This window comes from Dermacentor silvarum, chromosome 7, assembly GCF_013339745.2.
Source record: "Dermacentor silvarum isolate Dsil-2018 chromosome 7, BIME_Dsil_1.4, whole genome shotgun sequence".
Taxonomy (NCBI): domain Eukaryota; kingdom Metazoa; phylum Arthropoda; class Arachnida; order Ixodida; family Ixodidae; genus Dermacentor; species Dermacentor silvarum.
The window spans coordinates 53,240,351-53,257,435 of NC_051160.1; the positions used below are offsets into that span (position 1 = coordinate 53,240,351).

The 17,085-nt window shown below is 49.5% G+C and overlaps 1 protein-coding gene and 1 pseudogene across 1 annotated transcript in view; one reads left to right on the forward strand and one right to left on the reverse strand.

Annotated features, from left to right (window-relative positions):
- Positions 1-13,836, forward strand: part of LOC125947116 (uncharacterized) — a 56,277-nt gene extending 42,441 nt beyond the window's left edge. Inside the window, exon 18 of the mRNA XM_049671476.1 lies at positions 13,639-13,836. Coding sequence (XP_049527433.1) covers positions 13,639-13,836 — 198 coding nt within the window. The remainder of the gene's footprint in view (positions 1-13,638) is intronic.
- Positions 10,719-10,890, reverse strand: LOC119459843 (U2 spliceosomal RNA; annotated as a pseudogene).
- Positions 13,837-17,085: the final 3,249 nt, after the last annotated feature.

Genomic DNA, 17,085 nt, shown 5'->3' on the forward strand with positions numbered 1-17,085 from the left:
CCGGCGCCCCGCCCGCTGCACGATCAACGGGCCAATCGACGACCGCGAAGCTGCGCGCCTCCGCCACCGGCAACGAAAACATCGGCTGCAGCTGCAGCTGAGCTGCAGTGCACGGCTACCGACGGGAGACGACCGGCTCGGCTGTGCTCGCATCGCAGCCGACGGCGCCGCTAATATCAGCGTATTTTTCTTCTTTTTGTACAATTATTGCGAAGAGCGATAACAACGATAAGAAAATATTGCGGCTTGTGAGCGTCGGTAATTCATTTCGAAGCGCCATCCGCTTTAGCTTTGAAGGGAACCGGAAAAGGCCTAGCGACGATATCGTGGCCGTCGAGCGATCAGCGGCGGTGAGGCTGCCGCACAAATGAGTCCCGGTCTCATCCTCTCTACGTACGGCAAGGAAATCTCGCAGCTCGCGAGCAAAACCGCTGTCGAACGGCGGCTCGCGAATGGCAAACGGCGTGCGGCGAGTTAGCGTGCATGCCGGTAACGTGGACGTGGACTCGGCGCTTCTCGGCTACCCGCTGTTGCTGCGGTGCCGGCCCGTTATGCGAAGCGTGCCGCTATAGACCCTGTGTTGCGCGCACGTCTGGAAAGGCCAACACTGTCGCACTCTGTTCGCGCAGCTAATGAGACCGCTAAGCATGACTGTGTTGGAACGCGAGCGATTTGGCACTTGCGTTGCGGGCTGTAATTACCGTTGCGCAAGCGCGCACAAGCGAGCAACACGGCGAGGGCGAGCAGGGAGCGCGCGTACCTGCCAGCGGGTATACCGGAAGTCGTAGGTTCTTGTTCGACCAATGGACATCGTTTCCGCAGTTGACATCACGAGATTCTCCCTGCTGACATCGTGATGACCGCTGGGGATACCGGAAAGGCGAGGGGTGGAGGACGGCATTTTTTTTTCTTTTTTTCTTTTTTTTTTTTTTTTTCTTTTTTCTTTTTTTTTTTTTGTGGCGCGCCCGCGGCGCGTAGCGCTGCAGCATTTGGCATCGTTGATCGTGACGGAATTCTGAACTCGATGCGTGTGTTTACTTGAAATGTTCAAAAAATATCTGAGGTGGTTTAGGGGCCCTTTAACATAGCAGGCTTGCAGATTTGCACGCGTCTCTTTAAGTACGACCTCCAAGCTTTGTATATACTCGTATATTGTGAGCGCTATTTGCGCATATCGTCGTCGTCATCTGTACATACGACTCATCATCTTGTGTGAGCGCTATTTGTGCATATCGTCGTCGTCATTTGTACGTACGACTCATCATCGTAATTTGGCTCGTGTGGTGCTTCGGCTATGTCTCGGGCGGCTGCTAGAAAATGAAGGCATCGCATCGGTCGACGTCTCACAAGAAATTTTGCTCGCAGGAGATTTTAATTCGCATCATATGTCGTGGGGTCTAAAAACAGATTTGTGTGGTAAGCGACTATGGGAATGGGCTATTGATAGTAACCTTTCATGTCAGAACACAGGACATGTGACATTTGTTAGAGGCCACTTTCGGTCAGTGTGACTTAACATTTTGTAGTGCTGGCCTCAATGTTTCTTCGTGGTTAACGGTTGACTCAGCAACCAACAGTGATCATCTTCCTGTGTCATTTGAAATCATGTGTCCAATAACATCTTTAGAATGCCAGGCATGCACATTTGTCAACCACAATAAATTTAAGACTCTTACTTGCATCCGTTTCGAAACTTGCCAATGCCAATGACGAGGAAATCGCTTCAACGATTTGTTCGGTTCTTGAGGGTTCCCGGAAGCAAGCTGAATTTGTCATCCCTTCGGCTAAACGCACCGCTTGTCGTTGGTGGAATGATGAGTGTACGCGTGATTATAGGAAAAGAAAAGCAGCCTGGAAAACACTTCTCCATAATTAATGCCCGACAAATTGGAAAAATGATCAGTTCCACGCTGGTGTATTTAAGCGTATATACTGTTAACCGAAGGATGAATATGATATTAGGCATTACGATTATCTATCAAAATCAAAAAACAAGCGAGCTCTGTTCGCATTTCTTCGTACTAGAAAGGTGCTACCAACGCCGTTAACATTAGACTCCATCGTTTTGACCCTGCAAGAAATGAGCTCCTCTTTAGAAGCGATTGCCAAAGGTTTAGAAAATCGATTTGCAGCCTGGCTTCCAACGATTCATTATGCTTTAGACTCTGCGGATGGCTTCACGTCAATTTCATTATCTGAGCTCAATCAGACTGCAGCATGCTTGCCAAATGCAGCACCTGGCCCTGACGGAATCACAAATGCAATGCTAAAAATATTGTTAAAAGAATCGCCGAACATTCTTTTAGACGTGATAAATTATTCGATTAAAAATGCTTGGATTCCTTTGCAGTGGAAGCTTGCCAAAGTAATAATGATACTTAAGAAACAAGGGTGAGGGTATACATTGGAGAACATCAGGCCTATAGCACTTACGTCAAATGTAGTAAAATTAATTGAGAGGCTTATTCACCTTCGTATCATGAAATTTGTAAACGATAATTCAATTCTTAGTCCATGTCAGATTGGTTTCAGGGCTGGCTGCTCTATCTGGCATGCCCATGTCGACTTAGAAAGCCGAATACAACTTGCTCGACGTCATAAGCAATATGCTGCCTTAGTGACGCTTGATATCGCTAAAGCATATGATACCGTGGAACACACAGTTTTGATAAATCGGCTAACATCTTGTGGTGTTCCTGGTTATATAATAGCGTGGATTCATTCATTTTTAAGTGAAAGAGAATTCTACTGTTACAAAAGCGGCTTTTCGTCTTCTAGGTGCAAACAAACGAGAGGAGTACCGCAAGGTTCAGTCCTTTCCCCGGCGCTTTTTAATATTATCATGAGCGCAATTCCCCATCATGAAGAAGTCACAACTTATGTTTATGCAGATGATATTGCGTTTTTCGCATCTGCAAATGACATTCATACGTTATATCAACGACTGCAAACTTACCTTTGTGCCCTGGAGAGTTTGGTTAGATGTTAACCAGTTTTTCCTCAATACCAGCAAATGTGCCATTCTCGTTTTTCCGATAAATGACCCCAGTGCATATCTCTCTCTTACCACCTACAAGACATACCACATGGTAGAATCGGTTAAGTACCTTGGATTAATTTATAACTCCTCTCTCAACTGGCGGCCACACATAGATCATGTGACTGGAAAAGGTACCCGTGCAATTGGCATTTTGCGTAGGCTGAGCAATCGTCGAATAGGATTGAGAACAGATACACTTCTAATGATATATCGCATGTACGTTCGCCCTGTATTAGAATTTGGTTGCGCACTCTTCTCTGGAGCTCCAGCTTACACTTCCCGCCCTTTGATCCTCTTAGAAAGAGAAGCATTACGTTTGTGCCTAGGGCTTCCTAAATTTGTTGCAAATTCGGTTCTTTATCTCGAATCCCGTGTTCCTCCTCTTTCGTGTAGGTTCCGTCTTTTGACAGTACAGACGTTTTTGAGAATTTACGAATCACCGGTGCGACGTTCTCAAACAATATTCATTTCCCAACCTGATTGGTTTTTTCGTGTAAACTGGCCGCATTCACATACTCCCCAAATTACATTCACGCAACATTTACTTGGGACGTGCGCATCTGTGATGTACTTCCGATTCCCTACAAATCTGTTACCACTGATATTCAATTCGATGCCATATTTTCTAATAATTCAAAGTTACTTTCACATAGCATTCTAGATGGTCTATTACAAGATCATCTGCAGAGCCTGTAAACAAACATCGTTATTGCGACAGATGCCTCACAATGTGAGGAAAAATCAGGTGTGGGTATATTTTCCCCTATTCTTGATTGGACATTTTCTCTTCGGCTGCCAGATTTTATACCCATATTTTTAGCCGAATTCATGGCGATGGTGCTGGCTATACGCAAATTAGACCCATCAATTACGTCTGCCGTGATAGTCACTGATTCATTATCATTGTGCGCATCCCTCACTGCTTCTTGTGACTCTCGCGTATTGAGGACGTTTCATTCATTGATACCTGGATATTTGAGAAGTTTGCGTTTAATTTGGGCGCCTGGCCATAAAGGACTTATTATAAATGAAATAGCAGATTCACTAGCCAAGGCATCGATAACCGGACCAATTTTTCCGTATTGTCCTTTGACTGCTCATGTCACTGCTGCTAGATTTCGCAGGAGTGTCATTATGCAGGCAGTGTCAGGCTCTGCTCTAACTAATTCTTTGGAATACAGACATCTTCTATACCCTTGGCACAGAGACTTTTGCCAAAGCCGGAAAATTGAAGTGGCCATCACGAGGCTGCGCTGTCGTATCCCTACGTTAAACTTTTATTTACACAGGTCAGGTCTGGTCCCCTCACCGTTATGCTCATTCTGTGGCGAAGCGGTGACAATAGACCATTTCTTGTTGTCTTATAGGCGTTTTTCTGCAATAAGGAAAAGACTACTGGAAATCCCGCTTCGCAATATTGGCCTAGATTTATCGGAACCTGTAATTCTATCTTTTGGAGCCTCTATTATTGGGTTCAGCCACAGAAATGCTTGCTTGGCAATCCAAAATTATCTCATTGAATCAAATCGATTACCATGTTAAACTTATTGTCACCTTTCCCACAATAGTTTTCTTTTATTCATTTATTTCTTTTTAACCTATTATTAATTAGTTTTTTTTCTTCTCCTCTCACAAAATCTTCCTTTCTAATCTCCAGTATTCTATTCTTTAATTCCCTTGTTTTTATGCACCGAATATAACCACCCGATTCATGGCCAATCCCCCACTGTGGGTATGCGCCACAACCACTCAGGTCAACAACAACACAAGTGGTGGAGTGTGATTTGATTCCCACGTCCTCTTGCTATCCTCGTTCCCCTGGAGCTCCAGTCCGGTAGTCGTTTGCTCTCGCCAAACACGGTGATGGCAGAAAACAATCCATCCACCAGTGCTACTATACCACCTCTGCTCAGCCAGCTGGGCCTACCTGGACCGTGAACGAGCACTGCAACAAAGCAAGCGACGTCAACCATTGGGACGACACGCACAAACTATACGGTATGCCGCTTTTTACCTCACCGAAGTTGCGAAGACGTGGTTCTTTAACCACGAAAGTGACTTTTAGGACTGGCAATCATTCACCCAGCAATTTCGCCAGATATTCGGCATGTCCCCTGGACGCTCCGAAGTCGCGAAACAGAAGCTCGCAGCGTGCATACAAGAACAGGACTAGTCCTATACATCCTACATTGAGGACGTCCTCGCTCTCTGCCGCCGCGCACAGAGTGACATGGCGGAAGCTGACCACGTTCGCCACATACTGAAGGACATCAACACAGTCGCCTTCAATGCTCTCGTCATTCAGAGCCCAAACAGCGTTGGTGATATCACAGCATGCCAACGTCTTGACCCGATCCGGTCCCTGCGGCAGCCACGTGCCTCTTGCGACACTTGTTTCAACGGTGATGCTTAGTTGCGAGCGCTGATAGCAACTCTCATCAGGGAGGAACTTCACGGACATCTTTCTGGACCTGCGACGCTTGCAGCCGTTCGCCCGCTCCTTCTGGACTGCGTCACATCATCAACGACGAACTGGCGTCGATGACAAACGCCGAAATTGGTAAGTCTATACTGGACCATTTCGTCCGCCAATTAAGTTATGCCGAAATTGCCTCCCGTCCTACCTCGACCGTTCAGTCTCCACCTGCAGAAGCTTACCGCGACCCCGTATAGCTTCGCTGGCAGCGAATACTCCTGCAGAACCGTGCTACTCTCCGTGGTGGTCGTCGCGCCCTGTTTGCTTCTACTGCGGTATTCGCGAACACATTTCTCACTACTGCCGTCGGCGTCATCAAGATGAAAGGCGGGGCTACGCTACCTTTGAGCGAGACAGGGCACCTGGGTTTGATTTCTATATATGTTCCCGGGCGTCAGCCAGATGAAAGGCGAGGCTACGCCACCTTTGAGCGAGACAGGGCACCTGGGCTTGATTCCTACGTTCCCGGACCGTACACAACATCTTCTGGTCGCTCCCCCTCACCTTCCCAGGACATGGCTAGAGCTTCCCGATCGCCCCGGCGTCGCTCTCCTTCACCTTATACCACCGTTCCTCACCGCCCTTGCGTGCTGCTTCCCATGTTATGGACACCCGTTCGGAAAACTAGAAGCTGCAGTTTTTGGAGGAGAAACTGCATCGTATCGGACTATCCCAAGTCCTCCGGCTCGCCCCGCCAATTTACTGTCGGTTTGTGTGAAAGGTGTTTCTGTCGACGCCCTTGTAGATACTGGAGCCGCTATACTTCTGTTATCCATCATGAAGTGTGCTTCCGTCTGCGAAAAGTGCAAACGCCGTATGTAATTGGTCCGGTTCTCTGTGGTGCCAATGACGTTCCCATTTGTGCTACCGGACAGTGCACAGCTCGCGTTCTGATAGACGGTACTCGTCATCATGTACAACTCGCGGTGCTTTCGACGAGCGCTCATCAGGTGATGTTAGGACGGGAATTCCTGTCTGCTGCTTTTGCACTAATTTCTTGCGGCGACGGATAAACATCAGCGACACCGAGACTTATTCCGTTTTCGATTTCCCGTGTCCCAACCTCATTGCAGCAGTGGATTTTGTTCACTCTTCTACGAAGAGTGGACACTCTTCTACGTGTTCTGAAATGGTCAACCTGTCTTTGTTATCTGGATGGCGTCATCGTTTTCTCGCCCAGCTTTGACAGCCACTTCCCTCGTCTGTCGGCCATTCTCGACATATTTCGGCGTTCTGGCCTCCAGCTCAATTCATCTAAGTGTACCTTTGGGCGCCGCCAGATCAAATTACTTGGACACCTAGTCGACGCTACTGGCGTACAACCGGACCCTGACAAGGTCCGTGCCGTCCGCGACTTCCCGGTTCCACGGTCCACGCAAGAAGTACGCAGCTTTATTGGGCTCTGCTCTTACTTTCGCCGCTTTGTTCTCAACTTCGCGGACATTGCTCGACCCCTCATGGACCTACTCAAAAAGGATGCGGCCTTTTCTTGGGGCGCGGAACAAGCGACTTCCTTTGCGTCGTTGATTTCTGCCCTCACTTCACCACCTGTGCTGGTTCATTTTGACCCGGCTGCTAGAACAGAACTTCGCACCGACGCAAGCGGCCATGGCATTGGTGCTATCCTCGCCCAAACACAGAACGAAGTCAACCGTGTGATCGCGTATGCTAGTCGTCTTCTGTCACCGTCGGAGAAGAATTACACCATTACTGAGCGGGAGTGCCTAGCTCTCGTCTGGGCTGTCGCGAAATTCCGTCCGTGCCTATATGGACGGCCGTTCGTGGTCATAACAGACCACCATGCGCTCTGCTGGCTCTCGACACTTAAAGACCCCACAGGAAGGCTCGGCCGTTGGGCATTACGGTTACAGGAGTACACGTTCTCGGTAGTCTCATGACACGTCCTCGTCCAGTTTCATGACGCCCCCACTTCCGGGCACTTAGGCGTCTCGAGAACTTATGATCGCATACGACGACGGTTTTTCTGGAAGGGCCTTCATCGGTCCTTTCGCCGCTACGTAACATCTTGTGACCTGTGTCAGCGTCGCAAGAAACCTGCGACCCAACCTGCTGGTCTACTTCAGCCAATTGACGTTCCAACCGAGCCCTTTTATCGAGTGGGCCTGGACTTGCTCGGTCCCTTTCCAATTTCCACGAAAGGCAACAAATGGATTGCAGTCGCTACGGAGTATACCACTCGATATGCAATTACTCGAGCGTTGCCAACCAGCTGCGCCACAGACGTAGCCGACTTCCTACTGTATGACGTCATCCTCCAACATGGTGCTCCACGTCACCTGCTCACAGATCGCGGTCGCTGCTTCCTCTCTCGTGTGGTTGACGATCTACTTCGATCATGTGCTACTCACCACAACTTCACGACCTCATATCACCCTCAAACCAATGGACTCACCGAACGCCTAAACCGTACACTGACCGACATGCTTTCCATGTACGTTTCCGATGACCACCACGATTGGGACGTTGCGCTTCCGTTCGTCACATTTGCATACAACTCATCGCGTCATGAAACTGCCGGCTACTCACCCTTCTATCTTCTCTTTGGACGTCATCCCTTACTACCCTTTGACACCTTGCTCCCTTCTGATCCAGCCTCCCCGTCCACGACTTCCTATGCGCAAGATGCCATCACGCGTGCACTCGTCGCGCGCACAGTCGCCCGCGCTCGACTCTCGTCATCGCAGACCGCACAGAAGGCCACTTACGATCGTCGACACCGGGATACTGATTTTCCACCGGGCTCTCTCGTCCTCCTCTGGCTCCCATCTCGTCGTGTCGGCCTTTGTGAAAAGTTAATGTCGAGGTACGTCGGGCCCTACCGCGTGCTGCGCCAGGTGACTCCTGTCACCTATGAGATATCTCCCATGGCATCCACCTCATCGACTGCCGCCCCACGAAGTGACATCGTACATGTTTCCCGCCTCAAACACTACAACTGTGATAACCCATTTTGACCACAACAAGCACCGGGACGGTGCTTCATCGGCCGGGGATAATGTCACGAGCCATGGCAAAGACAAAGACGTTGTAGTGGGGCTGGGTCAGAGGCTCTTCTGTCAGACTGAAACCTGCTGGAACCTGTGCGCTCTGTGCGCTCTGCGCAGTCTTGACTAGACAAGCGCTAGCCGTTTACTGGTAATTAAATACTCCCCGTAACAATATTATCGCACCAGACGAAGAACGTATTCTCACCGTCGAGTCAAGAGACATTTTCGACGGAGACGCATTGCTTGTACCTTCTCAGCGCTGCATTTCTCGAGGACTCGCCATCGCCTCTTGCTTGGTCCGGTTCTCGAGTGGCTATGCCAGCCTCGCAGCATTTAACACGACTCCTGAGCCTCTACTACTGCCGGAAGGGTCTACTGTCGCCAACCTCGCTGACGCTGCGCCGGTATGTGTCGTCAGTGTTTCAGCTGCCTCGTCTTTCACGCATTGTACGCCTGCAGAAGGCCACTCTTGTGCTATTAAGGCCACCTTGAGGAAAGATCTCAATCCGACCGAGACCAATGCACTCCTCACCATTTTAATCAAGCACGAAGCTTCTTTTGACGTTTCTTCGCGAGGCCCGAGTTAGACCACTGTAACTATACTCATCGAATTGAAACAGACGGCTCTCGCATCATTCGCCTCGCCCGTACCGTGTGTCACCTACGGAGCGAAAAGTTATAGAACAAGAAGTGAACGACATGCTCACACGCAACATTATAAGGCCTACAGCAAGCCCTTGGTCTTCTCGTGTTGTTCTTGTTAAAAAAAAAGTCAGTTTCGCCCTAAAAGGCGAAGCATCAATTGCGATAGCAAATTAGTAGAGACCTATACGCCAACACAGCAGCGAAAGATGAAAGACGCGAGCCGCGAACGGCGGAGTTACAGTGGCGGAGTGACGTGGGCGCAGGAAACTGGTTTCATGCGGACCCGCCCGACCGCTCGATGCGTACTCGTATCTGGTCACAGCCGGACCGCTGGTTTCGTACTATCGTCTGCTCGCGCTTGTTTGATTTGCTTGGCTTGGTCTCGTTCTTGCTTGTTTCGATTGTCACGGTTTGCCCTTGCTTGGTAATGTGATTGTATGCCCTGTTTTGGGAAACTGTTACGTGACTCATACACACCTCTTTCTGCAATTATAGCACACTAACATTATTTTTAGGGCTGAATAATGTGCAGCTTTATTTTAATTACGTTATGGATTAAATTACCTTCCCTCCAGATTTTAGTGTCGTTGCTGGTGCTTTCACACGAAAACGACGGTAGGTAACAAACGAGCAATTTTAAATGGTGAAGACAAATTGTGAAGGGTTACAGCCAGGCCAGCTTGTTCTTTTTACTGTATTTCTGCAGTGTCAATACACGTTGGGAGGAAAGTAACGTAAAAGTAAGGGATTACTTTTGAGTAATTGTTTAATTACTTTTGGGGGCTTTTTTTCTTCTTCTCTAACGTGTACAAATATAGCCTATGCCTCCTGAAAGTGGCTTTCCCTCAGAGCTTCGTCGTCCAGTGGCAGAGCTTTGCAAATATTACGGGGGCAAATTTGTGGCGAAAATCTCGAGTAATATTTAGCGTTGTCACGGACATACCTGGTGCGTGTGCAACTGTTGTATGCGTTTCGCATTGGAACAGCCCTTTGATCATAGGCACACGCGTGCGAGCACCGCGTCTACCGGGGCGGTGGGAGCAGGCAAGAACGCGGCACCAAAATACGAAGTCGTGCTCGAATTAGAGCTCTGGCTCCTTTGTGAGCTGTGTAATGATATTTAGGTCTGATTTTTGATTAAGATTTTACCCACCCCGTGAGGTGAGTGGGCCGATCCCGGAGGCAGTGCAATACAAATATAGCCTACGCCTCCTGAAAGTGGCTTTCCCGCACAGCTTCGGCGTCCAGTGGCAGAGCTTTGCAAATATTACGGGGGGCAAATTTGTGGCGAAAATCTCGAGTAATAAATATATATCGTTGTCACGGACATACGTGGTGCGCGTGTAACTGTTGTATGTGTTTCGCATTGGAACAGCCCTTTGACCATGTGCACTCGCGTGCGAGAACCGCGTCTACCGGGGCGGTGGGAGCAGGCAAGAACGCGGCACCAAAATACGAAGCCGTGCTCCAATTAGAGCTCTGGCTTCTTTGTGAGCTGTGTAATGATATTTAGGTCTGATTTTTGATTAAGATTTTACCCACCCCGTGGGGTGAGTGGGCCGATCCCGGAGGCAGTGCAATACCGGGCCAACCCGTGGCGGAGGTGAAGCAAGCTTCAAGCACTCCGCCCCATTCCAAAAATAAGTTTAATATCTTGGGTCCAAATAGGACCCGTATCAGATATTAGGCTGATAATAACAGATACTGTTTAGAAAAAGTTTATTTACACTATGTACATGAATTTACTAAAGTAGTCATATGTACGAGCTTGTGTACACATATTATACATAACTAGACACTAAAACGCTGTGCTCACAGATTGCACATAGGTATAAAGTCTATAGCTATGCACACAAATAATATACGATACAATTATACAATAATACAATACAATCATACAATATAAAATGAACACTTTGCTTGTGCGATTATCGAGAACATTTTAATACCAGGAGTAGAAATTTCAAAATGGAAGCAAAGACTGTTGGAAAGTGACTATTATCGCCACTCTGGGCGGAAGATTAAGTGGACTCGCCCGTTTTTAACCGTAACAAATGGGCACGACCAGTGGCGGAGAAACTCGCACTCTCCAAGAAAAAAGAGTTCCTAGGAAGCTAATCATCTCCCGCCTCAGGCGGCCCATGATAGGCCATATTGCACGGCGGCGACAGTTGCCCGCGACTGCTTCACATCGATTGCGCCATAGGCTGAACAGGGCTGCTACCACCAGAAGGCCCGCGAAACGTCCGCGCGGAAACCTTCCAGCTGCCACAAAGTCCCGTACGGCCTGGCCTCTGAACCCTGCATGGACGGCGCGCCAAAATACTCGTGCGACAACACACTCGATTGTTGCGTGTCTGTTAGTTTCTATCGATATGCAGTTGGGGCATGTGGAGCTACGTACCACTCCCCAACGCTCAAGCCTGTCCCGAGTTGGAAGTAGTCCCCAGCCCAGTCTCCCAAAAAAGTCACGAAGGTGGCCAGGCAGCGTGGTCGTGGCCATGCGCCTCCATTGGAGTCTGTGCGCTACGGGACGCCGGTCAGGGGGTATCAATGGAAACAGGACAGCGCCCATTATTTCTACGACCTAATCAGTAACAATGTCGATGCCCGGACACGTATCCGACAGGTGTCTGCTGAAGGCTACGCTTGTCTTGCATATTGCAGGCATGTCCGCCGACTGAGGTCCTCGATTTACCGGGCTCGTTGGAAGCAAAACTCTTAATGAGGTGCCAAGGAAGTACTTGGCAAGAGTTTGTGCCGGAGTGTCATCATTTGCTAAGTTTCGTCTTATAGTGCGTAGTAAAAGTATAGAGGCTGTGACTGAAACATTCGGGAAGGAGAAGCCACCGCGTTCGCGGGGCTGCCCCAACGCCGGTCGCGCCAATAGTTCGGTACCACCCGCCCAGAAAAAGGAGTTGGCACTGCTTTGCAAACTCCTCAATACTCGGAGAGGTGGTTTAGCTACATGACAAATATACCATACGCTTCCTAAGAAGACTGCCTGAATCAAATATCGCCTTTCAAGTAGAGGAAAATCAAAATCCCGGGCTGCCTCAACATTGCTTTTGAATGTGTTCACGACAGGAGTCCACATGCCATCACAGATGCCCCTTGATGTATAGGAGATTCCCAAGATTTTAATTACGGGATGCCACTGATGTGGTGAAGCGATATGAAGTCGTGCACTTGGAGCTCCAATAAAGAAATATTTACTTTTTGAATAATTAAGTTTTGCACCAGATAATGATGCGTATTCCTGGAAGACATTGAGGGCATATAAAACCGATTGTTCATTGTGGGCAAACAGTGTAATATCGTCAGCATACGCTGTTACTTTTACAAAGGAGTTACCAGGGAGCGGCAGGCCCCTAATGTGCGGATGACGCTCTATAGCTATTAAATATGGTTCCAAAGATAAAATAAACAACACTGGAGAAAGTGGGCATCCTTGACGGACACCTCGTGTTACACGGAAAGGTTTGCTTTCCTTCGAATCTAGTAGCAAAGTGCTTTCTATATTGGCATAAATTGCTTTAATCAGTTGAACAATGTTTTGGGGGAATCCGAATGCATCTAGCATGCCAAATATATATTCATGTTCTAAGTAATCAAATGCTTTTTCTTGATCCAAAGAAACTAACAGACCTTGAGCGCGGCGACTTATCGTATATTGCATGATGTCACGTGTGACACAAGAGTGACTGTGAATTTCTCGGCCCGGAACGGAGCACACCTGGTGCCACGAAATAAGCGATGGAAGTAGCTTGCTAAGTCGACGTACAATTATGCCAGTTAAAAGTTTATAATCAACGTTTAGCAATGTTATGGGTCGCCAGTCTTCGGGGCTCGTTGACGTGGGGCTATTCTTAGGCAGAAGTGTTATGCGTCCCTCGCGGAAGGAAAGCGGTAAGGTGCATTCTTCAAAGCATCGCCCTAGAACTCTCGTCAATAGGGGTCCAATGGCATCCCAAAACTCCAAGTAGAACTCTACTGGGAGACCGTCTGGGCCTGGGGCCGATCCACGCTTCATTTGATCCATGCAGCGTTCTTTTTATCTCGTCTCTGGAGGGGGGAGTAAGGAGCGTATCATAGGATTCACGGTAGTCGCGTGGCAAAGCGTTCAGTAGGGGATGCGCGGATATTCGGGCAGCGTTTCTGGTGAGCGTCGACTGAGCCATATCGCGGAAATGCTCAACAATGTCGTGAAAATCTCGAGAACCGGCATCAGCCAAAGCGTTAGAGTCCAAGGAGTAGGCCGGTGATCCCGCTAGACGGATTATTGCGCGTCTTGCGTAGCGAAGCACCTCGGGGTGCGCACACGGCGAACGCCTGCAGCGCCAAGCGGCAGCTGACAGCGACGAAGCGCGCACCAGACGCTGGTAGCGTTCCACGAGTTCCTCCCCCCAAGCGTACATAACGGCCGTCGGGTGTGGACTGCGTTGGGCAATGCGTATCTTCGCCACTAGCCCCGCCATTTCCTGGGACACGCGAGCCCGGAGCGCTCGCCCAGACGCACTACAGTGATGACGCCACTGCACCTTAAGTCCATCCCAGTCATCCGGCTCGGCACCTACAAGCGACGCCGTCACAGCCCGTACCAATCCGTTTTTAGACTGAACGTCATGCAGGACGCGGCAGTCGAGACGCCATGGACCTCTAGATGACGATATGCCTGTGGGTAGCCGTAATGCCAACTGAAAAGGGCGGTGATCGCTAACATACACTTGCGATGGTGGGAGCGAACGGACATCGGCAATACGGACACAGCCTAACAGACATCGTGGTACATAGGCCCTGTCTAACCGACTGGATTATGCCCAGCGTCTCCATGTCCACGCATACGTGTTTCCATGAAGCACTTCATAGGCGTCAGAAAGCGCAAACTGCTGCACCAGGCGACCTAACTCTTTGGCGTTGCCATTTGGCCTGCCCCTGCCAGGGCCCTGGACATCTACGTCCGAATCGAGCACACAATTGAAATCGCCCAAAAGAATTACCTGGGGTGAATCAAGAAAATATACATCTAGAGATTGGAAAAAAACTGTTGGATTTTATAGACTGTGCCGGACCATGAATGCACAGGAATCTTAAGTGTAATGATTGAAAAACACAATCGAACGCCAGCACGATTGCAGCGTTCAGCAGGTATGTCCACGGGACGCGGTGCTTCATCCAGTATTACATTCTCGTGGTTCTCGGGATCCGGGCTCGCAGGAGACGCTGCCGGCGTTTCAGCTGCTGGCACCTGTACAGCATCTTCCTGGGTGGGAGCTAACGAGGCCGACGAAATGTTGGGCAGGTCAGGTTCGTGCGTGCTAGACTGAAGCGGTGGAAAGTTCTTGGACGCCGCCTCCGAGTAGGTACGCCGCAGCGAGCAAGCCACGGTCGCATGCGGGTCTCCACAGCGGCGGCACGGCAGAACGCAGCCCTTAAAGACGTGGCCGTAGATGCCGCACCTTGCGCAGAACGGAGCCGTACACTGCATCCTGAAGTGGCCCGATGACCCGCACCGCCGGCAGACCCGCTGCATTCCCCTGTAGTCGCAGGTCACCCGGTGGCCCGCCACTCTGAGGTAGTTAGGCACAGGAGAGCCAGGCTTCATTCCGATGCGCACGTAGCGCGTTCCGGTGGTGAAGGTGGGACGTGAGCCCATCAGGCCTCGACTGATGTTAATCACCATGCCGTATGGGGCCAGCGCTTGAGCGAGGGTATCGCTGGAGACGCGGCACGGAAGAAACATGACGATCACCTGGGTGACCTGCGGGCTCAGGGGTACGATGGAGACGCGTTCCTCCCCGATGACCAGGCTGTCGCCGTCCACTATTTTCGCCATGGCGGCTTCGCTTTTCACGGTTACTTGGTAGTTGCATAGAGAAAGGAATTCAACAAGAGGGGACACTCTCATAGGGCCCAGCAGCCGAATTGACTGCAGCGTGCCAAGCGGTCGGTGTCGATCACTTACATCACTTCCGGTTTCGGTTTTGGGCGCGCGTATTTTGAACGCAAGCTAGCACGCCGGCTGTGCCCCCCCCCCCCCCCCCCCCTCCTTTTTTTTGCTCTTCGTGCAGAATCGGTTTATTATTTAGTAAAAATAATTGCGAACGATCTCGTAAAGTCCCATCGAATCTGTGCCACGTGCAATTTCACAAAGTAGACGCAAGACCTTTTGTGCAATGAGGAAATATTTATTTTGCTTTATATAAAAGCTCGTTCCGTGCTTTTTGTGCGTTCATCCAACGTTGTGACACCAGCAGGTAAGGCAGTGGTTCCTGTATGAAGCTCCACCGGACGGCACCAGCTGAAAAATAAGTAAATTACAAGCATGTTACATTTGCAAGCACGTAACAGCATGTTACAAGCATGAGTCATTTTGGTATTTAGACATAGGCATACTGCGTGTAGAGGCGAAACGTGCGAAAGCGGTGAATGGGCGGCATTACAAACAAAAGCAATTCGCTTTTACATACATGGCGTAGAAAATACCCGACTCATCCCAAACATATATGAAAACATCTGATTTCCAAGCGTTCCCCCATTTCCGGGAATTATTTCCTGCACTTTGGCAGCACAAATACACGAGCGACTTCGCGTTTCCAAAACTTGGCCTCGGGCGACGCGACGGTACGCTACATACATAGAGACGGACGCAACGGGCACTCAATACAAATGCGTGGGTGCAATGCCTTTTTTCAGTCCTTTAGAAGACGTAATTTTCGAATTACAAGTTTCTGATATGTTCGTCGGCGTTATCTTTCGCGCGTTCTGCCGGCGCCAGCAGCACACCTCATGTTATCACTCTTGGCAATCGCCCATCGCGTTTTCAACAGGCGTGAGTACCGAAAGAAGGTATATGTTGTTGCCGAGCCACAAAAAACGTCACAGACTTGTCCCTGTAAGATTCATTACACGCCAAACTAACTTTATCACCACGGCCGAGCTGCTTATCGCTAACTGCGTCACAGCGCGCTGTGCGGCCAGCGTGCCTCAGAAGTACCCCAGAAAGTAACGAAATTACTTTTCAGTAATGCCTGGCGTCAGAGAAAGCGGCACAAACTTCTCCTAGCAAGATGCACTAGACTACGCACCACGGGCGAGTTCTCGCTAACTGCGACACGGCGCCCTGTGCGGCAAATGTGGCTCAAAAACCGAAATAAGTTACCATAATCCTCTAGGAAGCGTCGGAAACATGTCTCAGCACGATTCATTAACTCAAAATAACTGCACCAGGATGGCTGAGCTGTTTTTCGCTAACTGCGTCTTAAGTCTCGGCCCCGTGCCGTAAGCCTAATTGCGTCGTAGATTGTGAAACAAGATTTCTCACCTTGCCGTAGTTCAATAGTGCAGTGGTGTCTTTTCCCAGTGCAGAAGGAACGCAAGAATACGCCGAGAGCCCAATAAACCAGGTTACATTTAAAAAAGAAAAAAGGAGTCAGACGGGTCGCCGCGCGCGAGCGCTCAAACGCGCGCGCAGCCATCCTCGATGGCTTCGGAGGAGTGTGTGTCTGGCGGATGACGCATGTATCTGGCGCGTCATTGACCTGTGGCTAGGTAAGGCAAGGAAAATAAGTCGCAAAGCTTAAGTTCATTTATACGCAAAACGTTTTAGTTTTTGCGGCAAAGAATTAAAAAAAATAAATCAATGCCTGTTAACTTAAGTTCACTTTCTTTTTTTTTTCGATGCTCGCGTCAGCTAACGTTCGGTGTCAAAAGTATAGCGTGACGTATGGTGACGTGTTTCCTGTTGCCAGTTTTTGCCGAGTGTCCCCTCTTGTTGAATTTCTTTCTCTATGGTAGTTGCGTCCACCGAAGTGCTGGACGCAGTATACCTCTTCCAAGGATACTATTGAAGCCTTCGCGTCAACGTCGCGTCGCGTCGCGTCAAGCCGTCGCGTCGGAAGTCTGAAGAGCAAGTC